General features: G+C 42.9%; 2 protein-coding genes across 15 annotated transcripts in view; one reads left to right on the plus strand and one right to left on the minus strand.

Annotated features, from left to right (window-relative positions):
- ABI3BP (ABI family member 3 binding protein) overlaps positions 1-5,054 on the plus strand; it is a 295,005-nt gene extending 289,951 nt beyond the window's left edge. For all 13 annotated transcript variants that reach the window (XM_059720568.1, XM_059720572.1, XM_059720574.1 and 10 more), the window contains 2 exons: positions 854-976; positions 3,656-5,054. In XM_059720568.1, the coding sequence (XP_059576551.1) occupies positions 854-976; positions 3,656-3,771 (239 nt within the window). In that variant the 3' untranslated portion in view covers positions 3,772-5,054. The remainder of the gene's footprint in view (positions 1-853; positions 977-3,655) is intronic.
- Positions 5,055-6,282: 1,228 nt separating this feature from the next.
- Positions 6,283-25,794, minus strand: part of TFG (trafficking from ER to golgi regulator) — a 33,727-nt gene continuing 14,215 nt past the window's right edge. For both annotated transcript variants that reach the window (XM_019476254.2, XM_014599096.3), the window contains exons 5-9: positions 24,092-24,238; positions 22,350-22,514; positions 16,689-16,829; positions 10,023-10,112; positions 6,283-7,113 (exon numbers count right to left, since the gene is read on the minus strand). In XM_019476254.2, the coding sequence (XP_019331799.1) occupies positions 6,734-7,113; positions 10,023-10,112; positions 16,689-16,829; positions 22,350-22,514; positions 24,092-24,238 (923 nt within the window). In that variant the 3' untranslated portion in view covers positions 6,283-6,733. The remainder of the gene's footprint in view (positions 7,114-10,022; positions 10,113-16,688; positions 16,830-22,349; positions 22,515-24,091; positions 24,239-25,794) is intronic.

A 25,794-nucleotide genomic window follows, 5' to 3' on the forward strand; every position in this document is an offset into this window, starting at 1 on the left:
ACTTCTTAATTGAATGCTAGGAATGTTTTACCTATCAGTAAAAACACATGTTCAGGTATAGAATATTAACATATGGTATTCCTGTCCCAACTCACTTCTAGTGTAGCCTGGCATTAGTGGGGCAGTTGTACCTCAAACTGTACAAAATCTCAGATCCCTGTCACAGTTCACTTTGTAAGTACACATTCTGCGAATGGAGAATTATACTGTATTCCTATTTCAGCCAGTCTTAACTCTTCTGTTCCTCCAAATGATGCAACTTTAATTTGTTCTTTAGATGACTGACTACCTAAACTATTGACAGGTACACATTAGATTTTTAGTCGTCTATAGGACCCTGATGTACAGTGTAAGACATAAATAGGGAAAAAGGCATTTTAAGAATCTAGCTTGCTGTGTACCAAGGATAGCCTATGAACATCTCTAAAGCCATTTTGAGTTGCTCAGTGGAAGATGGGTTTGGGCTTAAGTTAGTAGCAAAACTCCCCTCATTGCAGGAATGGCTTTAATGGAAATGTGCACAAATACTGTGTAAAGCACAATGAAGAGAAGGAGAAAAAAAAACAAGAATGGAAATTTTAGCTTTTACCCAACAAAGGCGTTCCCTTCTCAGTAATCAGCACTGAACATGGAGCATTTATACTATCCTTTACGTATAGATTTACATCTTAAATGGACAGCTTCCAAGTTAAAACTGAGACATAAAGAATGCTAGCATTCCACTTTGTACCCTGCCTTACAAAGGCACCGGTGACAAAACCAAAGCTTCAAACGGTTCCAAAAATTCCATGTAACTAACCCAATTTGAATTTTCCAGAGGTTTTTCAGAATGCTTTTTCCTTGATGTTTTCAGGAAAATTTTACAACATAGGTGACCAGAGAGGACATGGAGAAGATCATTGCCAATTTGTGGACTCATTTCTAGATGGAAGGACAGGACAGCAAGTTCCGCCAGAACAGCTACCAGCCAAAAGTGGTAAGTTCTGAGGAACATAGCTGTAGCAAATTCATAACCGCGCTCCCCCTCCAGCTAACACAAGGCCTAGTTGTCTCCGGTTGATGGTGTGATAGCCAACACACAGCCTGAACGAGACAAGGTAAAGAATCCTAACTTGCTTGATTCAAACTATCTTTTGCAATGGGCAAAGTGCTGTTCCAGCCTATTTCAGCTTATTTGGATGTAAGATGGTTTAGTAGCAGGAAAGCCTTGGAGTAATTGCTGCGTGACAAATGCTCAGTTCGAGGGAGAGAAACCTTGTCTCACCAAAGGGCTGGGGGCCAGGCATCCCAGGGAGATTGCAACAGGAGAATAAACACACACTCACATTTAAGGCTTTCCAGCTTTTTCAGGGTGAGTTCTATACATTTAAAATCTATAAAGACACCATAGCATTAAGTTTACAAACTGGTGTGAAGAATTATGTTCACACTGATATGGTTGTTTTTCGAATACTATAAATCATTGGAGTTGTCAATGACATGGCCTTTCTTCTGGGAAAATGAAAAGCAAACTAGAAAGGAAAAGTTATTGGTGGAAGAAAACAATTCATGGTGCTCTAATTCATATCTGCTGCAACTTAAACTGGATACCCTGAATCTTGAAGCAACCAAGTCTAAAGAAACACGCATGGGATTAGGTTCTCAAGATGCATTTTGATCTCATCTCTGAAGTCAAGACACAGCCAGGGCTACATAAACTTCTCCCCACTGACTTATCTGTAAAATATTGGTTATCCATATTTACCAGTACCTGCTTCACAACATGTTGAGGGTAAGGTCTTGTCACTACAAGAGTTGTACCATTTTAATTACACTACTATAATGACAACTGTACCATACGACATAAATATATATATATATATATATATATATATATATATATATATATTAGAGGTGCACTGATACATAGGTCCGATACCAGATCGGTACCAATATAAAGAAAATTGGCTGTATCAGATATCAGCCTGATGGGGCCGATTATTTGGCCAATAAATGCCCATGCTGCGTGCAGCCGCAGCGCAGTATGCAGGCAGTGAGAAGAGCCGGCAACATTGAGAGCTGCCTCCAGCTGGTAAGTGCGGTGTAGTGGGAGGGAAGGGGGAAGGGAAGGGGCATGGGGGGGCAGATCAACATCCCCCCCCATGGCGAGGGAGGGGGCAGGGGCAGGCACTGCTCAGGGAGGGCAGAGCCGTGGCTCGAGGGGGGCTGGGGACGGCTCCTGCTGCTGCTTGCACAACGGGAGGGCACAGCGGGGTGCCCCCTGGATCTGCACGGGGCGAGGCAGGCTGCAGCTGGGGCTGTGCTGGGCTCCTTTCAGCAGAGACTGGGCTCAAAGTGGGCACCGGCAGCGCTGGGAGGATTCTGCATCCACCCCAAATTTCGCCACCACTCTGCTCCCAGCACCACCACCACCGCCAACCTCCCAGTGCAGACCCGGCTCAACGCCTTGCCTCCACCCCCGCACCAGGAAGAGCCGGGGTGGCCGGCGGCAGTGGCAGCACTGGGAGCAGAGAGAAAACTTGAGGTGGATGCAACATCCTCCCAGCGCTGCCGGTGCCTGCTCCGAACCCAGCCTGCACTGAGAAAAGCTCTGTGCATCCCCAGCTGCAGCCTGCCCCGCACTGCACAGACCTGGGGGGGACACACACCCCCATGCTCTCCTGGGGTGCAAGCAGTGGCGGGAGCTGCCTCCCCCCCCTCCCTGCTGAGCCGCAGCACCCCAGGAGATCAACATCCCCCCACCCCCTCCCTCACTGCGGGGGATGTTCATCTGCCGCCCCCCCTCCCCTTCCACCACACTGGACTTACCAGCTGGAGGCAACTGTATCGGACCGATATTAGCCAATATATCTCCTTAAATATCGGCTATTGGTATCGGTCCCAAAAATCTCTATTGGTACACCCCTAATATATCTATCAATCTATATCTATATATATTTTTAATATAAAATATATTGGGGCTTTGTATGGCACTTACATATAGCCTCCAGGCTTGATGTAGTTTCACTTCAGCTTTTCTGAAAGCAAGTTATTAAACAATCTAAGAAGTGATCACATAAACTCTTTAAAAAGAAAGTTCCCCGCCTTGTTCCTGGCATGTTTATAAAGTGACAGTATAATTTTGCACTGTGTATGAAAATAAGTAAGTTTGACTTCAGATTGGCATTGCTAAGCACTGTTGCATATAAACTTGGAGAACACGCCAGTATTTGGACTTAACTGTTTACGCCCAAGCTTTTAAGCCTTCATCGTGGTCACATATATGGAAGTTTCTACAGGACAAGTGGGGTCTACCTGTCACTGGAATCTGTTTTATTGCAAACTAAGTGATAATGATAAATAACTAGAGGAAGAACCTGGACATTGGCCCATTGCTGTTCTGTTCCTTCCCTGCCTCTGCTCAGCTGGTTGGACTCCATTCCACCCACATTATGCACATGCTCTTTCTGAAGTGTAGTAGCGGTCTGGTGCAGTTCATAGGAGGTAGGAAGGACAAACTGAAAATTTTCTGAATTTTCCAAATACATTCCAAGTACACAGAGCATTTTGATTTGGTTCTACTCTGGTCAGATACTCTCCAAGCCAATGAACCAATATTCCATTACCTTAAAACTACCATCTGCATTGAGCTGTCTTCCACTTTTGTTTTTATTAGGCTTTTTCAGAGCAGTTCGCCAGGAGCCTGTCAAGTTCGGCAAAATAGGGGGTGAGACGCATATTAACTATGTTCATTGGTATGAGTGCGGAACTTCAATACCCGGAAAATGGTAGATGCTGCATGAACTTGATCATGAAAAATTCCCATCATTAGACCCACCTGCCTTCCCCGAAACAAGCTCAGAGATGAAAGAGTTTATGATATTCCTGTCATTTAAACAAGTTTGCTAACGTGTAAAAGTTCGTAAAAATCTAATGACAATACTGCATTGTGTAATAGCCTAGGCTGCTTACTGTATTTATCCAGTTTTACAAATTTGTTTTAGGTTAAAACAAGGTAAGGATATGTTGTAGGATAATGTCTGGGGAAGCTGGCTCCCTGTTCTTGGTATCGTAAGGTACGGTTTATATGGTATTTTAAAAGATTCGGTGTGTATATTATTTATCACAATGTTGTAATGAATGTTCTGAGGCACAATGGTGGCAAAGTTGACCAGGAAACTGCAATATGCATTAATTTTAAATATTCACTGTTTTTATCATAATATATAATGCCATATGCTTCTTGTCCAGGTGCTTCTGTAGTCTTGGGCTATTTCCCCACTCTACTTAAACTGTAGATTCAAAAAACAAACAAACAATAAAAGACATGAGCGCAGCTTGTAGAAGTCTATGCAGCCTCTTGCCAAAGACCTGAATGTTAGAAACTCTGCCTGTTTGTATTGGTTAGGAACATTGGTTTATAGTCTATCTGCATCCAAGTTAAAATTCAAGCTGATCCAGATTCAAGTCCCTCTCCCTGGTATGCTGACTGGCAGTAATTTTTCTTCATATAAGCATATGTACTTGGGAAACAGGATTAACACTGGCTTGCTGCTGTAAATGATTTACATAAAAGGTAGTATTTTCTGAATTTCAGACCGGCTGCCTGACAAGCCAAATGGATAGCACAACAGGGTTCTGTAAGATAATGTGTGAAGTGGGGACAGGACTTCCCTGAATCATATTTACATGCCATTTCCTAGCTAATCCTAGCATAACCAGGTTCTCTCTATAAAAAGATAGAGACAGGCTTTGAAGAACTGTTTGATAGTAGGAGACAAAGGGAAAATAGCAATAAATGAATTTTTAAAACTGCTTTTACAGTATTTTGATTAAAAACTCACTTACCACTTCTTCCCCCCCCAACAAAGCTATTTGTTGTATTGCTTGAACATTTATGAATGAAATAAAGAGATGTAGTTTTTTTAAGTAAGGCGTTTATTCGTTACATTAAAAATGTATTGACGGTATGAACAGGAGCACCAAGGAAATAATAGAAGTCATTTATAGAAAATGCCTTAAAGTACATTGCAGGTACACTGTACTCCTAATAAAGTATTTTTTAATCATGTAAAGTTTTACTTCGAGTGATTTTCTTCTTGGTGTTGTGCACTGGTGCAAAATGAGTGCTGGGAAGAGGTACTACCGAAATGACAGCTTACATTGCAAGCTTCCTTGCATTGTGAAACTGTCTGTACCCTCTTCTAGAGGTATCACTACTATAGTGAAAAGCTGGATGTTTTTTTCCTGCAAACACACCAACTGTTTTTATATGGATACCTGGTGCACTAAGAATTGGACTGTGGCCAACCAAGAGTAGTAACTGTCAGTGTGCCTTAGGGATGAGACATTTACCTCTAATGTATTAAATGGGGCTGTACTAGAAGACGAGACTCCCAAATACTTCCTAAGTGCATTGCTGCCTCCCCACCCTACTGAGATGAACAGAAATCAGGCTGGATGTGCAGGTCACATCCTATTGCTATTATTCAATTCTTTTTAAAGAGTCTGGACATTTTAATACCACCTTACCATAAATTTTTTAATAAGGAAGTAGCTTGCTCCAGTCAAACAGTTCATAGTACTGTGTCAGTTGTGCATTACACCCAAATCCTCAAACAATTTCCATTCTTTTCTTAGGACTTGCCTTAGCCTTTCCATCCATTAGCAATGGCAGTATGGTTTCTAGGAATCCTTTAACCAAAGCAAAGTGGTTTTGCTCTTTGCCATGTTTTGCTCTGTGTGGTCTGCTTTGGGTTTCATAATAGTCATGGATTTGGGGTTTGGGTTTTCTTTTCTTTTTGGCTCAGTATGATGCTACCAGTACTGCTGTCCAAGTTTTTCTGAGTGGCAAAAGGTTTGGGTAAACTATTTCTTGTTAAGGATTCCAAGCCAAATACCTCAAAAAGATTCCTATCAAGTCACTGAAGCTTTGGGTTTTTTTTTAAATCAGAATACAAGTTAAAAAAAACCCCACTGCTATGTCAGTTTCATGGGTTCCTTAATGTATCTGTTCACTTTTGTTGCCATAGCACTAAAAAGAAAAACTACCGTGATTTGGCAATCTGGCAACTATAGGCATTGAAAAATGGCTCTGAAACTGATTAGTACAAAAAATAGCCAACCTTTGTAATAACTTTCCCACTGTGCAGACTGGGTGACAAATCTAGCAGTTTCACTCGAGGCCTATACAACAAATAGGTTCTGGGGGATTTTAACAGTTGATCTAAAAAGGGTATAAAAAACAAGTAAGTGTGCTCACACCATCTTATCCAGAGTGCTTAATTAAAACCAGTCAAGCAGTGAATTCAATCTTTTTTATTAGCTTTCAGTGTGAATGTTACAATTTATACATAATATCTAGCTTTAAGTCCAGAATGGATCTAATTTAGTACATTATATTATTAGTAAAAACAAGCCAGGTAAGTGAGCTAAATTTCCAACTAGCATTTTAATATCCTTCAGACAAGGCAAGCTAGAATGTTAAACACTTTACAAACGTTTAGATAGTGTTTCCAAAACCCCAAATTAAACTAGGAAGCCAATACAATTTAAAGCAGAAAAGGATTCATTTGGTCTTTTGTCCCAGCAAATTATTTCACTTATTAAACAGCAACACTGATATAAAGATTTCTCTCTGCCTTCTCACTGTTTTGAAACTTTAGTACCAATTAAAAGTATTGGAGTCTGTTAAGATGGAATAGTATCTAGCAGCTGCTTGTATGTACCTGTGGCATTCAGCAGCTGAGCTTCTTTATCGATAGCCAGGTCCTGGTTGGGCGTAGCCCTGACTAAAGGGTGGACGGTTGCGTGCATAAGGGTTGGGCCCACTTGGAGGGGGAGTCATGGTGGTTCCTGGGGGTGGTGTAAACCCTGGCCTTGGCTGATAAGCGCCTGGCTGGCTTGGAGCCATTCCAGGTTGGGAGGCAGGGGACACACTGTAATTAGCAGGCTGAGAGGCTTGTGTTGTATAGTTCTGTGCTGCGTAGCTGCTGGCCTGGTACTGCTGAGGAGCTTGAGCAGACAATTGCTGGGGTTGCCCAGGAAAGCCAGGAGCTGGAGCCTGTGATGCCTGCTGGCTATATCCTTGGAACTGCTGCGCTGGCTGAGGACCAGTCTGCTGACTGTAGCCCGCTGGGAAGTCAAACACAGTAGCAGTACATTGAGGTGACAAGAAAGCAGCACACTCACTTTCAGAAATGCTTATTTTCTTATGAAACAAAGACACCTGAGCCACAATAACTACTAAGGGCAATAAGTTACCCCAAGGTTTGACATACGCGCAACACAAACACACACAACCGGACAATAAACTGCAGTTTTCTTTCCTTCATACAAGCACAAGCTCGTTGGTGCGCTAAAATTCTCCAGCAACAGTAAACAGCTTTTTACTTAAGACCAAACTGAAACTTTTGCCTTTAAGTTGCTTTCCCAGAGCTATCTTAATTGGAAGAGGAAGGAGAAGGGGTGAGGAAGGAGAGGGGGCAAGGCTTCTTTTATTTTCACATATTACACTGAAAAATCAAAATATCATTTGGGACAGGTTTTAGCTTTGTTTCTTTCAAAAAAGAGATTTCAAGCCACTGCCAAGCTACTTGTATTACTGGTTTGTTTTTAAAAGAAAATTATGCATTCACAAGCCCCTTCATGGTTTAGTTTACAGCTTTAAGTAGTCATTACCAAGAAAAAGTTTGCAGTGTTAAACAAATAAATAATATCACTGCAAAACAGCAAGCTGACATACAGCTGCTGCCTGCTTCATCTTAACGTGTCCCAAACAATTCTGTGTTTGCCTGCAGAAAACTAGCTTCCATGGGAATTTCTCAGAGTAGAGATTTTAAACACAAATCTTGCTATAACATGAGAGCTACTTTTATCTCTATCACGAAACACACCTGCAGCTACTTGCACTGAAACCTCTCCATTGACTGGAATCCTGTCAGCATTAAACACCAGACACACAAAAATTATTAAAAATGCACAGCCCTAAAGAGAAAGACTAAGGATTGAAGAATGCATTGGAGTAAATTTTGAACTCACCTTGAAAATTGGGATCAAAATTTACTCATGAAACAAATTTTTCGAAGGTTCCTTTATCTTTGGCATGACCAAAAGTCAGCACCACAGCAAAGCACCCCTGCCAGAAGAGAGGGGTGGGAACAACCCACTGTTGGGGCAAAGAGGGAGTGGGATGAGCATTCAAAGAAAGCCCACTCCCCTCTGAAGACAACAAGGGGCAAGGAATGAAGACTATGGTAAACACAGGTACAGCTCCTGAATGGCAGCAGTCAAAGATGATCTACAAGGAGGCACCCTGCCTGAGTACTCTAAGAGCAAAAAAGTTACCTGAACTTTAAGAATACATTTCACTGCAACCTGAGAGGTTATTGTTTAATTCCTGCTTTTAGTTTGAGAAGTTGGAACTCTCACAATAGGCCAAACCTCCATAAAACATCTTCCAGCAGATTACTGGATGAAGTCTGCTATTGTTACTATTGGAAGTGAGTAAAACTAACTTGGAAACTAGAATCCCCACTCAGTTCTCACGCCTGGAAAGTGAGAGACAGGCCCTCCTACTACCTTTGTTGAAATAAGGTTTCAGGAAGTCTGTCACTGTCTTCAAAATCATAAATATTGGGGTGGGTAATCTGCAGAGAACAAGAAACTGTTAGAGCAGTCAGCCATGGCTTAGCACTTTGCTAAGCTCAGGGATCAAGGTTGGCGCACAGAGAATGACCTAAGGGTCTGAAACTTTCCAGGACTCAGACTCTCATCCAAACCATGTTATGAGATTTGTTCACCAGTTCTGCAAAGCTGAAAAAAAAATCTATCCTTGAATACAATTAAGCTGGTTCAAAGTGGTGCATTTGCCTGCACAATCCTCAAAAAGAGCAACAGCTTCACTTTGTAGGTTAATACCTCTACTCTGTGTCTGTTCTGCCAAGTACTCTAAGTAAAAACACCTAGAACACATGAACACTTACTTGATTTTCTAAAAATTTCCTGTAAATACGAGGCAATTAGAGACTCAGGCTGATTTGTCTTCTGGTGCTCAGGAAAGCCTTTTCAGTAAAGTTACAGAATCAGAACAGTTCAACTGATGACTGTAACAATCAGTGTCTGGATGTACTGGATTAATAAAATATGATTATTTACAGCTAGATACTGTCTCAGATGGATAGCCAGAGTTCTCTCTCATTGAGCTGTAAGACTGAAGTAGTACACCTAATTTATAGCCCTTTGGGAGCGTGGGGGAAGATGGCGTGCAGATATCTAACTGTTTATTCATGTTCCCCCACTTACCAGGCAGCACAAGGCCACACTACCAGAACACTAAACGTTCTGCTGTCAGATAGATACTGAAGGAAAAGAGAGCACTCTCATTCAAGTTGATTCCTATAACTCTTCAAAAAAACAGCCTCTGACATCAGTTTCTTTAGGGACCACATTTTAGTTACAAAGAGTTATCTAAGGAATATTCCAGTGTTTAAGCCAAATGTAAACTAATGGAAAAGCCTCAGTATGTAAATCAGATTCATGTAGAGAGATTTGGGGCCTTTGCCTATGAATTACTGGGCAGGTGAGAAGTTCTAATCACTTGCTAAAGGCAGAAAAGAACTAATCTTCATTTTACACCCCCCCAAGCTAATTTAATACTTGCTTTTAGAAGACTTCCCCCTCCCCATATATGGTTCTTTCAACTGCTGATTTATTTTGTCTTCCTTTGTAGCAATGCATTCAGTTGGGTGACCATGCAAAGTGTTCTGTAATTAGCATTTCAGTTCGACTGCCTTCTAAGGCTCAATCTCCATAAACTGCACACGCAGTTATGACTGGGACATGCATAGTGATGAATTAAGGGCAACATCTTTCAAAAGGAACTGTTGAGTGTTATCAACTCCAACAGAAGTCAATGGAAGTTAAAGGTGTTCAGCACATTGGGTGGCTAAACAAGTACAGAAGAACTGAAGCTAATATTAGGCACTTAGGAAAACCTTATTCCATACATACAGAACAATCTGAGATCACGGTCAGCTGCTTACCTGGATACTGCATACTATACTGCTGCGGAGGCTGAGCCTGTGGCTGCTGAGCAGGATAACCACCCTGTTGGTATTGCTGATACATCTGGCCTATGAATTAAAAATGCTGTTAGCTGAAGCTCAAAGTATGACCTTAAAACAGCAAGGCTGGAGGACAGACCAGTAATTTATGCCCAAGACGGCCATTCCCTCTTACATCTTTAAAAACCTATCAACAAAACATACGGCAGAATATCTCTACCTGGGGATTAGTTACAAGATGTTCTCACTGAAAAACCTCTCTGTCTGATAAAAGGAGCAAATGGAATTGAAGTTCATTTAACCTTCTGCAACATCCTGTTTAACACAGCTTTTTCTTATAGCAGTGTAGGCTTTGGAGACTTCCAGGATGATAGGACAGTTACTTTGTCTGCTTCAGTTAACACTAGTTTGAGTACCAGCTCATGGTCTCTTTCAATGATGTTTGAAAATCAAAAAGTACTGTTTGCTTTTGGAATATTGTTTGCAGGCTGAAGGAGTGAAGAACTTCACTCAAGAATTGTTGCTCTTTCACTTTTTCAGAGAATATCCCGGAAGGTACTTACCTTAATTGTAAATACCACTGCAGGGTGTAAACAGAACAAGAAACCAAAAATACTTTTTATAACTGCTTCAAAACCTGTAGTACTTGAAGGGCAAACATGTCCACTCCTCGTCTGTCTGCACTGGATGTCTACAGTTTTTTCTGTGCTTAATATATTAAGTAGAGTGGTACATTATTCATTCTAACCTTATTTTCCAGACATCTCTTAAGCACGCTTGGCTTGTTATAAGAAAAGTTTGCCAAGCAGCCCAGGAGTACATGCCCTTACAAAAGAAAAGTAGACACTCAAATTCAGGAGCTCCATTTTAAATCCTAAATTCAAGATTTTACTGTTTTTCCTCAAGTTAGCTTTACACTTTAAATGTCTATTTCTTTTTATTTGTTATTGAGCACTTATTCTGCTTTTGTTGTGTGCCCTATTAGGCTTGACGCTTCTACTTTTCAAGTCTGTCTTCCACTGTACAAACACTATCCAAAGAATAAACAAAGTCATGCCTGCCAAACCTAATGTCTGGCTCATCTGTGGCCAACTGCATTACGAAAGTAAAGTGCTGCTGTCCTTTCACTGCTGTTTTAAATATCAGGAAAATACTTTTAAAAAGAAGCAAAATTATCACTGTGCCTTCTGAGCTATGGCAAAGGGTGAGATTAGGTTGAGATTTAAAATTACATGAATCTGCTGCGAGTTTCTTCCCCTCTCGCCAACAGCAAATCCATACAATTTTATACAGGCCGTTGTAAATGAAATTATCAGTAATACTCATTATTCCAGTTCTATCGGGTCTACCAGCATCTAATAGTAAAATCTCATGCTGTTTAATGATACAGCAGTTACTATGCTATCGGCTGAATGGTAGGTAGCTGTGTTAGTCTGAAGAAGTAACTTGCTGCTCACAAAAAGTTTATGTTTCTCTGATTCAGTTGGTCCAGGGATAGGCAACCCTGGTACACATGCCAATTAGTGGCACGTGAAAATGTTTTCCTTGGCACGCCAAGGAATTCTCAGCATGCCGACATTCCTCGGTGTGCCAAGGAAAATGTAAAAAAAATGTGTGTGTATTTTTTAAGTTGCTGCTTTGAGCTCTCTGGAGCAGCCATAGCTCCCAGCACTGCAGCAGGTACCAGGGGCAGAGGAGCACAGGCAGGGATGCTGTCTGTGTTCTGCTGACCGACTGTGTTGGTGGTGGTGCTGAGAGCTTCACAAAGCTTCCCAAACTCGGCCACAGGCACTGAGGGCAGGCTCAGCAGAACACAGGCTATGCCATGCCTGTGTTCTCCTGACCCTGGCCCCACTGCCTGCCATGGCGCTGGGAGCTCTTATGAACCTTTGTGAAGTGCGCAGCTCCGCCAGACACTGGAAAACCCTCTCTCTGTGCATATACGAGGGAAGCACATGGCTCTTGAGGCCAGATGGCTCAGTAGCCTGTTGATGCTAGTGCTAATTTCTGTGCTTTGCAAACTGAGAGTTTAACATTGCATATTATTCAGTTTTGCTTTGTTATTTCATACTCAGTTTTTCCTCTCTCTCAAACCAGTTCATATTATTCAGTTTTTTACTTTCTTAAAACAGTTCATATAGAATTTATTTTGATCTCACTATTCTGCATTCTTAGATTTAAACATTTCATATTGCTTACTTTTTTGTGTTTTTTTTCTGCTCTCTGACTGCCTTCTTGGAAATACCTACCCAGATATATACCCACTTCAAATAATTCAATTCTTTCTGATTTTCTGTTGTTTGCCTGTTTACATTGTTTGTCCTGCCTTTAGTTTGCATGAACTTCAGGAAATTTTATAGTTATAAGGCATATAAAAGGTCATACATGAAGTTTTATTTATTGTCACCCAGTTTAGAATTTTTAGGAAACCCAGTATTTACTGTAAAAAACAAAAACCCCCCAAACAAACCCAAAAACCACACACACAATATTTATGATTATAACTGTATTACTATGCAGTGTATCCTGCCATGTACCCCATGCCCTGGTTTTGTTTTTCTGGCATGCCAGCACTCCGGCACCTTCCAAGGTAGAGACTGCAGTTTTTTTGGCACTCTGGCAAAAAACATTGGCTACCCCTAAATTAGTCTATAACAAGGGTGGGCAAAATGCAGCCCGTGGGCTGGATGCGGCCCGCCAGGCCATTCTATCCGGCCCGCGATTCCCCTAAATATTTAGAAAATTAATACTTATCTGCCCCTGGCTGCCTGTCATGAGGGTCTCGATGGCTTGCCAAAACTCAGTAAGCAGCCCTCCACCTGAAAAAATTGCCTGCCCCTGGTCTATAAGGTGCACCTCTATGCTACCTTCTGCATTATTGACTCTTATACTAAAGGTTTAACATACTGCAAATTGTGATGTCAAAAACACTTGCATCTCTGAAGCAGGAACATGTGGGGGGGGGAAGCATGGGAAGATGCCAATTTATTTAATCTGGCCCTGGGCCTGTCCACCTTGAACCCACTGCTGGGGGCACCAGACAGAGCAGGCAGAAGGGATCTCCACAGAGACCAGCCTTGGACCCCTCTGGGTTGGGCATGCTTGGCCGGGTGCATGGAATGGGCCTATGGGCGGGCAGGGAGCAGTGTCTGGGAGCAGGATGGGCGAGTGAGGCCGGGGCCGAGCTGCGATCTACTCCCTCCATGCTTCCTGCCCCACCACCATCCTGCGATCCCAGCCCTGGCCCTACCCATCTTGTTCCTGGATGCTGCATCCCACCCACCCACAGCCCCATCCCATCTGCCCAGCTGAGCACACCCTGCCCACAGGGGTACCAGGCTGGTCTCCATAGAGACCCTGCCCACGCACTCCATCTGGCACCCTGATGGTGCGTGAGGGGTGGACAGGCCCAGGGTGCCCGGGCAGTGGGAGACCATGTCTGTATTTTAATGACCATGTCTTTTTATTGGGAAAACCCAGCAGCTTTGATGCAGCTTTTAAATTTCTTCTGCTTTTAACATGCTGCAGAGTGATTTTTCATTCATTTCACATTAGCAAGTGATTCAACAGTTCCAGAGCACTTAGTACTGTAAAACCCTTTTACCTCTTATTTATTACAACAGTCAACCTTTTACTGCTTTTATCTTATTTTTGTCAATTTGACCGCCTTTCCCATAGAGATACTAAAAAAAGCAGTCAGCAGCCGAAAATTAGAATGCTTATTTTACAGCTACATTTTCTGGCTGCCAAAGGAAGACCTAAACACAAATTTCCAAAAGCATCTGCAGCACAAGTATTGGGAGCCAAGAGGTACAAAATCTAAATTATATTTAAAACCTCTAAGCATTGTATGCATTGTTTTACTTTTATAAAAAAAAAAAGAGAGAGACAGAGAAGATATAAAGAAGTGTCACACTTCTATTAGTGCAGTTATAAAAGGCAGCCACAATTTTCAGAGAAAAGAACAGGGCTGAAAGCAACGCATCTCAGATGTCTGATCTTAAATGTTTAGTTAAGCCAATTCACAGTCTAATTTTTAGCTTGCTTAAATGTCTGCACTTTGAAAAGCACCGAGTCATCTGTGGAATGGAGTTAATGTAACAGTTATATCATGGGTGTTAGCCCTTATCAGTCTCAAATTTTACAGAAGCCTTTCTTGTTGGTTGGCAAGGCTTTTTGAGTAGATGTGATCTGAGTAGTTGGAAAAAAGTTATCAGCAAGCTTGTGGGCACAATCGCCCTTTTTCCTGTTGGTTCTAACTTACATATTTCAGTCCTAACTTCTTTCTGGCTAGTTAGATGACAATGCAGTTACGCTCTCCACTTTAATGTTTGCTACACTAAACTATTTGAGCATTCATCTGTAGACTGTTATATACATAGTAGGAAGTGAGAGGAATGAAATTCTGCCTCTAAATCTGATCACTTTGGCACAGGTAAAATATCAAATTAAGAAGAAGAAACGTAAAAATTAAAAGCTATGTTTTAAAATGCAACAGAGCAGGTCTCTCCACAGCAGAGAGAGAATTCCATTGGAAAGAACAGCAAGCTTGTCTGACAGCTCAGGGACAATGCAGAATTTTATCATCCAATATAACGGAGACTTCAGGCAAGTGCATATTTAGAAATCAAGGGCAGGGTTGCCAACTGTCTGTAGATTTACAAACAGCCCATAAAAATAGAGCAAAAAACATGTGTCCCTACAGACCATGAACAAACTGAAGACATCTGTAAAAAAGTGAGGCAACAATAAGCTGGATGGACAGTCAAAACACAGCGGCACCACCTGGTGTCTGAGTAGGAGCACAACACCCTACAGGGAACTCTCCAGGGCTTTGTGACTGGCTGAAGCCCATTGAGCCCCTTCCCATCACCAGCCAGTTGCTGCTGCTCCATCCCTTTGGCTGTCCCCTGCTTCTAACAGCTATTTACCCCAAAGGTACAGGGAGGGGTTGGTGCAGCCTGGACACAGCTGTAAGTTGGGAGAAAAGGCAGTGGGTGATGGTCTGTGCTGGTATCTGGGAAGTAGGGTCAGCAGGGTTACAATTGTGAGGTAGGTTACAGTGAGGGTAGCACCAAGCAGGATGATGTTGAAGGTATCAAGAGTATAGGGGTGAGCAGAGGACCCCAGGGTGGGGGCAGCACAGTATAAAACCAAGTAATGTCACTGGGACAGAGTAATATTAGTATTATACAGAGTATGAGTGCATTAAAAAGCTGAGCTGGTCCACACCGCTGAACAGATGAACAAGATTAGTCGATCCTCTAAATGACAAAGTAAATACAATTAGCAAGCAGCATTTAATTGGCTCACTTTAAAGGCACAAGCCAACAGTTTAAACAGTCATAGAAAATTAGGGTTGGAAGGGACCTCAGGAGGGCATCTAGTCCAACCCCCTGCTCAAAGCAAGACTATCCCCAACTAGATCATTCCAGCCAAGGCTTTGTCTAGCCAGGCCTTAAAAGCCTCCAAGGATGGAGATTCTACCACCTCTCTAGGTAACCTGTTCCAGTGTTTCACCACCCTCCTAGTAAGAACGTTTTTCCTAATATCCAACCTAACCTCCCTTGCCGCAGCTTGAGACCATTGCTCCTTGTTCTGTCATCTGTCACCACTGAGAACAGTCTAGCTCCATCCTTTTTGGAAGCCCACTTCAGGTAGTTTAAGCCTGCTATCAAATCTCCCTTCAGTCTTCGCTTCTGCAGACTAAATAAACCCAGTTCCCTCAGCCTCTCATACATCATACGCCCCAGCCCCCTACCCTCTCCAACTTGTCCACATCCTTTCTGTAGTCAGGGGCCCAAATCTGGACATAGTACTCCAGATGTGGTCTCACTAGTGCAGAAGAGAGAAAAATAACTACAGGAAACCCTCATTATTCGCGGGTTTGGTTTTCGTGGTTTCATGTATTCACGAATACCAAACCTGCATTTTAAATACACTTTAAGCACTTACCAGAGCTCCTTGGGAGCTCCGCGCTTGCTGGCACCAGGCTCCTGCTGCCATTCTCCCGTGCCCGCACCAACCCCCAGTCGCCTGGGGTACTGCATTCATGAACACAGTGCCTTATTCACAGATTTCACCATCTGCGGGGGATATGAGAATGTATCCCCCATGAATGGCAAGGATTGCCTGTACTTCCCTCAGTCTGCTGGCAACACTCCTACTAATGCAAAAAATCCTTCTGCATTTGTTGCAAAACTGCAAGGGACTTCAATTACTGCTTCACCCAGTGATTAGAACAACATGTTAGGACTTCTGAGCCACATTAATGGCAAAGTTTGGTAATTTTTAAACTCTCAGTCATATATGCATTAGCTTTATCACAGTTACAATACTGCAGCAAAATGTTCTTTTCTTTTTAATGTATAGCATGACCTGACTTTTTTTAAAAAAAAAAAAGACAAAGCTACTGTACCACCTAGTGTTTTAACAGAGAAGATTAAAAAAAAATTCAGAGCAGGGCAGTTGTGACCTTTGGGTTCTGATGATCACTTTAGCTATTTCCTTTTGTGTGGAGTACTAGAAGTACCACTTGAAGTTACAATATAATCTTTTAATGAAAAATGTGACAAACCTCTAAATTACCCAGAGTCTGAAAATGGCAATTTTCACATTGTAAGACAGCAAAAGCATACTGCTCACCTTCCATTTGACCAGTTTGAGGCTGAGTTCCTGCATAGGATGGCTGCTGTGGCTGAACACCAGGTGGATGAGCTGCAGAAGAGGAGGAAGCAATGCTATCTGGTGTCCCTGAACGTTCTTCTACTGGGGCACTGGGTGGTCCTGGAGAGTGCAAGGAAAAAAAAAAAAAAAGTGACTACACAGGGAAGGGCACAGACTGAAAGACTCAAAATAAATTTAATCCAGAATTAATATAAATTCTTTCTAGGAAAAAAAAAGGACTTTGTTCAGCTTTGCATAGCTTTACATTTGAAAAACGTTAAAATTTAAGGGTGCCTGTAGACACACAGGGAGCCTACTCCAATGCGCTGTAATTACAATGCATTGAAGCAGACTTGACTGGAGTCTGCTGGAGTGTGCTAATTAGTGTACTCTAGCAGCCTCCATGTCCCATGTACCAGCATCCTCACGCTTCAAAATGGCAGTGGGGGCAATGTATCTAAAGCTCATTTGATGAGCTTAATGAAAGTGGTTGTGTCACAATTTTGAAGTGCAGGGACACTGATACACAAGATGCCGTGGGTGCTTTAAGTAAAGCAGCTCTTGGAGCCGTTCTAATTAGCTAAAGCCCCCCAACCCCACGGCAGAGCACGTGTAAAAATGCCCTCTCATACTAAACCCAATTTAAAAACAATTATAAAAAAAAAAACTTGAATTTCCACATTTACTTGGAGAATATCTACTATGGTGATTTCTCAGTGTCCTAAGCAAGTAATTTATTTTACTGGTAAGTAGACAAATAATACTGAGAACATCCCCTCCCCCCCTTAATTCTTCAGACTTCCTTCCCCTTTCAGTCAGGGGAAGCTTTTGTTTTGAAAAGTTACTTGCCATGAAAATTATTCACACTTCTCTTTACCACTGAGAAGGGGGCACAATAGCACTCCATGAATTCTAGTTTTAAATTTGCAAAAAAGGTATGGAATGCCCATTTGAAAAAGAAAAAAAAAATGTTATGTTTTGATCCATGACAAGGAACCTAAAGTCCAAACCCTACTAACACATATCACAACTGATACCCAGGAAAAAGCCAACCTATTAAATGGGTACTTTGCATTGGTCTTTCATCAGTCCCATGGGACGCCCATGCCTACTATGGGACAGGGAGGCCCGGCTGAGGGAAATTCCCTGCCCTCCATCAGTGCTGACCTCATGAAGGAACACCTTGAGAGGCTGGATACCTTCAAGTCAGCTGTCTCCTGACAATCTACACCCCAGGGTACTCAAGGAGCTGGCAAGCATCATAGCCTAGTCCCTGGCATGGATCTTTGAAAACTCTTGGCGCTCTGGTGTAGCGCCCAAAGACTGGAAGAAGGTCAATGTGGTGCCTATCTTCAAGAAAGGGAGGAAAGTGGATCCAGCAAACTATAGGCCCATCAGCCTGACTTCTATCCTGGGGAAAGTCTTAGAAAAGATTATCAAAGAGGCCATCCTTAATGGACTGGCTGACACCAACATCCTGAGGAACAGGCAGCATGGGTTTGTTGCAGGTAGGTCTTGCCTGACCAATCTCATTTCCCTTTATGACCAGGTGACCTATCACTTGGACAAGGGAGAAGAGATTGATGTCCTATATCTTGTCTTCAAAAAAGCCTTTGATCTGGTATCCCATGATCACCTCTTGGCAGAACTGGCCAATTGTGGCCTTGGGTCCACGATGTGCTGGCTAGGAAACTGGCTCCGTGGTCAGACCCAGAGGGTGGTGGTTGACAGAAGTCAATCATGGTGCCCTGTGTGACCAGTGGGGTCCCCCAAGCCTCTGTCCTTGGACTCATATTGTTCAACATCTTCATTAATGATGTGGACATTGGAGTCAGAAGTGGACTGGCCAAGTTCGCCGATAACAGCAAACTTTGGGGCAAAGCATCCACACCTGAAGACAGAAGGGCAATCCAGGCTGACCTGGACAGGCTCAGCAAATGGGCGGACGAGAACCTGATGGTGTTTAACACTGAAAAATGCCAGGTTCTCCACCTTGGGAGGAAAAACCTGAAGCATCCTTATAGGCTCGGCAGTGCTACGCTGGTTGGGGGTCATCACTGACCACAAGATGAACATGAGCCTTCAAGGCGACGCTGCGGCTAGTAAAGCGACCAAAACATTGGCTAGCATCCATAGATGCTTCTCAAGCAAATCCCGGGACGTCGTTCTCCCCTTGTACTCGGCCTTTGTGAGGCTGCAGCTGGAGTACTGCATCCAGTTTTGGGCCCCACAATTCAAAAAGGATGTGGAGAAACTTGAGAGAGTCTAAAGAGCCACGCGCATGATCAGAGGTCAGGAAAACAGACCTTATGACAACAGGCTGAGAGCTATGGGGCTCTTTAGTCTGGAAAAGCGCAGGCTAAGGGATAATCTGGTGGCCACCTATCAATTTATCAGGGGTGACCACCAGTATCTGGGGAAACATTTGTTCACCAGAGCACCCCAAGGGATGACGAGGTTGAATGGTCATAAACAGCTGCAAAACCATTTCAGACTGGACATAAGGAAGAATTTCTTTACTGTCCGAGCCCCCGAGGTCTGGAATAGTCTGCCATCGGAGGTGGTTTAAGCATCTACATTGAACACCTTCAAGAAAAAAATTGGACGCTTATCTTGCTGGGATCCTATGACCCCAGCTGACGTCCTGCCCTTTGGGCGGGGGGCTGGACTCGATGATCTTCCGAGGTCCCTTCCAGCCCTAATGTCTATGAAATATGCATATGGGCAGTTCTAGTGACCTCAAGTGCTTACAGATGTACAAAGTCAAACAACTGTGGGTGTAGGACCTAGAACTGTAAACATCTGTCATTTTAACGTGCAACTCAAACATTATACATCAATTGATACATGCATTTTTCTTTTTAAATCTGTTCCCTTGTTTTAGGCAGGGGAAGAGGGTGTGAAAAGCAGCCAAGCCCTGAGGAGGCCCTGCAGGAGCGGGGCATGGCCCAGCCCCGATTCAGCTGCATAGGGTGAGAGGGGGGAAAATGGCATGGCCCTGATCCAGTCATGGGGGACGGGGGCAAGGGGGGCATGGCCCAGCCCTGATTCAGACCATGTGGAAGCAGGGGGGGAGGCCTACTGGATGTCAGCATCAACAGGCTACTGTTGTAATGTATCTGTTGATTGCAGCATCTGTTCACTCTTCTTTTTAACAAACACCATAGTTCTTTGGCAGCCCAAAATGAACATGGTTGGTGCTTCTACTCTTCTTACTTTGTATGGGATTCTTAAGAAAATTCCTTTCACTTCTTTACTGGAGGACTTCTTTAATGCTAATGAAGCGTTTTAAGGAGTGGATAACGGTTCTAAAGACGAAGCTAACATAGCTCAAAGAAGATGAGGTTTAAAGTCAACGTTTTTTGCCAGATTTTCTCGTGAAATTACATTTTATGCAAGGAAGGCCAGAAATAAGTTTTTATTGCAACTTTGAAAATGAAAATGGGACCGGATAAGCCATCTGAGTTCAAAGAAACCACATTAAATGCGGTGTTTGAAAAAAATTCTATAGACTGACAATGCATCTATGGTGCCTATATTTCAAATGAGTAATATTGTTGGAAGTGATCTTATTTTTCAGTTAGGAGTTTGAACGGTGACACTGTACACAGGAATAGCACTTTGACATGTTTGAAACAGCAATCAAATGTAATGTTTATAGTGCTATTCTACATTTGCACTGATAACTGTACCAACTCTGAAGCTGTTGTTACCATAAGATGTTTCAATGGTATCCTCTCTCAAGTCTCAACTGATAAGCTATTTTGTGTAAAGGGTCTGTGGCAGTGCACCTTTGGTGCCTACCACTTTAAGAGCTGGAGCAGGCAGCTACCAGGTGCTTGATTAAGGCGGCCAATTTCAAACTTATGCAAGGCAGACAGACACAGCAGTTTGCTGCTTGCAACTGAGGAAGCAACATCACCCGGCTGAGCTTCTACTCACAACATCTTGGAGGTAAAAGGGCTGGAGGGTCCTGGTCCTGGGCATGACCTGAAACTGCACCCTGCTGGGGTAGGGAGGCTTGGAGGGACTGCTTGTGGCAGGGTAGTGTCATTCAAGTGCCAGGACCGCTAGCCTCCCCCAGTGAAAGGTGAGTAGGGGCACCTTAATATCCCCAGCCCCCATAACATTGTTGGTTAGAGATTGAGGCATGTCTCTGGACACCTGGGGTCTGCCACCCCCTACGGCTTAGGATACCCAATAGCAGATAGTGGTGCCAGGCACATCCACAGACACCCGAGCCCAGGGGGGAGATGCAAGATCCCAGATACCTGCAAGGGACAGGGCAAGAGAGTGGCCCCGGAGAAGGGTAGTAAGATATTTGGTGGGCCCGCACAGAGTAGGGAGTGTCTTTACTAACTGAAGAACTGTGCATAAGCAAGGTGAGGGATGAGTAGGGCTGAACACCAGTCTGAAGGGCAGCACCAGGTTGTGTGTTGAGTAGGGCTGAAGGACTGCCAAAAGGGTAGCACATGGGCTAACCCCCACAGGAGCATATTTGTATGTGTAGAAGTGCCCAGTAAAGGGCTAGGGCAAAGTTAGCCCAATGTCTGGTGAACTGGCTAGTCACTACCCAGATGAGGGCCGCAGGAAAGGCCCAAAAGGTTGCGTGTCAGCCAGTCAAGGAGTGAAACTGGTAAAGCTGATGGCCTATGAGAGTTGCTTAGAGAAACGGGGCAGGGTGAAGGGTCCCAGTAGAGTGCAGCATGAAAGAGGCCCAGTAAGAGAGTGCAAAGTGCAAAAGGCCCCAGTGAGAGGGGGCCAGTATGAGTGAGGTTCAGAACAGAGCAGTGTGTAGGAGGCCTGATAGCAGACTAAGTCAGTCTGGCTTTAGGCCAGGAATAGAATAAGATTATGGATGCCATCTGTGAGGCATGAGCCATGGTGTAGAGGTGGTATGGAGCTGTGGATAGCGCCCCCTGGCATTGGGACATTAAAAATGGGCAGCCTCCCGCATTTTCCACCAGTTTACTTAACCAGCGAGTCATGGCAGGTGAGACTGGGCAGACTACCCTACTTAGACAGGTGGGCTTGCCAATGTGAGACCCAGGCCTGGGATGGCCCCCGTCACAGGGTCTTTCACACAAATTTTAGAGTAGATGGAAATGTTAAGGTTTAAATTGCTTGAAATGTTTTTGTAAAACAGCAAAGGAGAATGCATCTTTAGTTTGTCCAGTCCAATATTTCAACCCTGACACTGAAGCTTTATGCTCTTGCATGGAAACCTGAAAACAAAGTAGCCGATTAGAAGCTCAGTATAAACTAAAGTAAATGATGAAAATTTAATTCAGACTAGAAAATGAAATTTCTTGGAAAAAAAAATATTCAAGTAGACTGTTAAGGGTAAAATCTGTGGATTGAACACTTAAACACCAAACTGGGACCACAACAGGTGCAAGCATTCAAATTTCAGTGAAACTGCACCCAGATACAGAAGCATTAGAACAATAGCAAGCCTTTTACTTTAGTTTGAACTACCGTAAACTTTTTTTGCTCTCTCCCTAATTAATAAGTCATGGTGCAATATATATTTGCTATATGAAGTCATTAAGACAATGTCAGTAAATTCAGAACAGAAACATTGACAGTTTTAACAATGTAAAATTTTCACTTTGTTTTCAGTAAAGTATGTATTCTTACCTGACACCTGCTCCTCTGTCAGGCCAAAAGCTGACATGACATTTTTGCTGATTTCATCTTGGTTTTTTAATGGATCAAAAGCAGACATACTAGCTGCTATGACTTGAGTAGATGGCTTGACAGAGTCAGTAGCAGCAGGTTTTTCTTCCCTACCATCCACAGCATCTATAAGACAAACAATCGCCTTTCTATTAAATACTGGCAGTGACTAAAAATCTCACTTATGAATGTAAGTGGCTTATTGAAAATGTATTCTCTGCATGCAGTTTTTGCAAACTGATGTAAAACAAATAGCTGGAGACCCATGATATTTGTTTCTATAACCACTAGTATGAGTGTTCAGTCTTAATTCAAGTTCTAGAACATCTACCCCTACTACAAATAGCAAGCTGATTTCTTAAGCCAGTGGTGCTCAACTTTTCCCCTCCCAAGTGGTATGGACCCCACTGGTGGTCCTGATCCAGCACCAGGACTGCCACCACAAGGACATGTGGAGTGGGGTTTGGAGTCAGTCTAGCTGCAAACCAGAGGGGGAAAGGGGCCATGGCTTGGCCCCATGGATGGGAGGAGGGAGGAGAGAAGGAAGTGTGGCCCAGCCCTGATCCAAATGCAGGGAGGGGGCATGAGCTGGCTGCAACTGGTAATGTGGGGCTTGGGAATTTGGACAGGGGAAGAGAGGGGAGAAGGCAAGCATATTAATGGACATTGCTCTTGTGCCACCAAATTTCCCACCCCATAGAAAGCCCCACAGGCCAGATGTGATGGCTCCTCAGGCCACACATGAGCACCCCTGGCCTAAACTGTCCAGGCACAGGACATATATAGAGAATCCAAAATTTGGCAAGAGAACAGGCAAGCAGAAGAGCTCCAGATTCTTTCGCTATAATATTGACAAAACACATAGTAATTTCCTATCATTATTTTTAGGCCTTTCATTATTTTATTACTCCAAAAGACAGTTCAGCCAGGATGACAAGACTGTACAGCTGATTGTACTTATCAAATTTAAACTGCACCACACACAGAGAGCTTGTGTATTCATCAGACATATCACTCTGCTTTCAACTAACAGCACAACTATTTGGGAGCAAATCCTTTTCTAGGAATTTCCAGATGACTAGAATATGATGTTTACATTTAAGACTAGGCTGACCACATCCCAGCTGGTTATTATGCTCAGGAAGGAAATATACTGTTCCTTAAATGTGAAACATGAAACAAAAATTGATGTATAAGTAAGTAGTAATAAAGGTGCATCATTAGGCTATCAGGGAAGTCGTGTTGTCTCTAGGCAAAAGACTATGAGCTAGATTCCTGAGTTCAAAACAATAATTCACCGAACGATCTCACACAAAATCATTACCCTTCCAATGTCCTATGCCATCCCATACCTGTAAATAAACATACTTTTAATGAACCTCGCACACAGGAGCATTAAGAGGATCTAATATTTTGAAGAGCACTTCAAAAGTTAAATATTCTACAGCTTCAAAGTTGGAAACAAAGCAGTCAATGTTTCTTAATTTTTTTATACCAATTTGTCTAATGCTCTCAACTAGGAACAGTTTGTAAATATTACCTCAAAAACATTAGCAATTTAAGTTTCTGAAGCAGGAAGTGATGAACGGTCTACAGACTTAATAGAAACAGGAGGTACGAGTTGAGTTTTTGTTGTATAGAGGAGTGCAGAAAGTGAGGCAAATCAGTTCCTGCAATGCTTTGAGAACAGGTGACCAACCTACCATTTTCAGGCAGGCTGGTAGAAAGCCCAGGTTCAACAGGTGGTTCTAAACAGTCCAGCAAGCGATTCACTTTATTACGAAGCTCTATCAGTTCTCGGCGAAGATATTTCACTTGACTGGATTCTAGAGGTCTTGGCTGCCCGTTAACTGTAAAACCAGAAGTTAAAAAACACGTTTGGTTGTACATACACAGATTAACCTTATGCAATAAATGTCCTAGATGCCAAGTATGAAATAGAAGCATCCCCACTGTACAATGTTTAAGTCTACTAGTTTTTTCCTACATGGACAGTTTAAAAAGAAATGTACAATAGGTCATGAGTAAACAGATTATGATCTCCCTCTAGTCCATCTAAAACACTCCAATTTAGCACACTGTATTACTACATAGTAGCAGAACTGCATGGAAAAGTTTGCATGGCACCTGCCTGCACAATGCTTAGTTCCACAGAATTATTTTTTCCAGTTACCAATTCAAATAAAATAGAGAAAACAACTTCGATTTAACTGCTTTTATCAAAACACAGCTTTAAAAGATACAAGTCTTAACCATCATGAAATCTTTATTTGATAAACATGCATGAATTCTATAGCAACCAAGATTTGATGCTATTCCTGGGAAATAGAAATATAGAGAAGGGTAGACTAGAACAATAGAGATTTTTTCCTAACCATTTAATTACAGCAGTTTAAGTGATGCCTGTAAACAGTGGGTACAAAGCATGAATGCCTGAATAGGCATTCAAATCCTTAGCCCTTGAGAGCAGAGGGCTTGCACTGATTATTCTGAACAAGCAGGGGCCCCTGTATACCAATCTCAGCGTGGTCTGCAGACTCCCTTCATCTGCCCCGAAACAGATGGCAGCAGTGTACAGGGCAGCCTGAGAGAGCAGTCTGGGTCAGCCAGTTAGCCTGCGTCTCACTGCAACACAATACGGGATTGTGAAGAAGGTACGCTCTCCTTCCTGCTCAGTAAGTTGCACATCATTTCCAGGAAGGACTACTGGGATGATATTGGATCCATCTGATGAAGAAGAGAAAGTGTATCCGTGTGTCAGGGTTCACTAACTAACAAGGGGGGCTTTCAATTACATTCACCAGGGGATGGAGAGAAAAGCACAGAAGAGAGAGGGATTTGAATAAAAACCTAGCAAGGGGAGGCAATAGCATTAGGTGTAGGAATGTTCTCAGGGAGCAAGTAGGACAATCAGTTAGATACTTGAAATACTCATACAAGAAGCTTGGAGAAAAACAACAAGAAGAACTGAAGGTCCTAGTACAATCACAAATTAAGATGTAATTGGGATTATGGAGATGTGGTGGGATAGTTCACACACTTGCTTCTTCAGGAAGGACAGGCAGGGGGAAAAATGAGGTGTTGCCCTCTATATAAAGGAGATGTACATGTGTTCTGAGGCACAGTATGAAATGCGAAGTAGGCCTCTTGAAAGCTTCTGATTAGATGGGAGGCTAGCAGAGACGTCACAGTAGGCATCTGCTATGCAGACCACCAAACCAAGAGGAAGGAGCAAGTAGACAAAGCCTTTTTTAAACAACTACAGGAAGTTTCCAAATTGCACGGCTTACTTCTAATGATGGAGTTTAATTACTATAATACTTGCTGGCTGGGAAACAGTGCACAGTTAGTCCAGCAAATTCTTGGAGTATGTTCAGGATAACTTTTTGGTACAGGTGGTGGAGCT

This window comes from Alligator mississippiensis, chromosome 1, assembly GCF_030867095.1.
Source record: "Alligator mississippiensis isolate rAllMis1 chromosome 1, rAllMis1, whole genome shotgun sequence".
NCBI lineage: Eukaryota > Metazoa > Chordata > Crocodylia > Alligatoridae > Alligator > Alligator mississippiensis.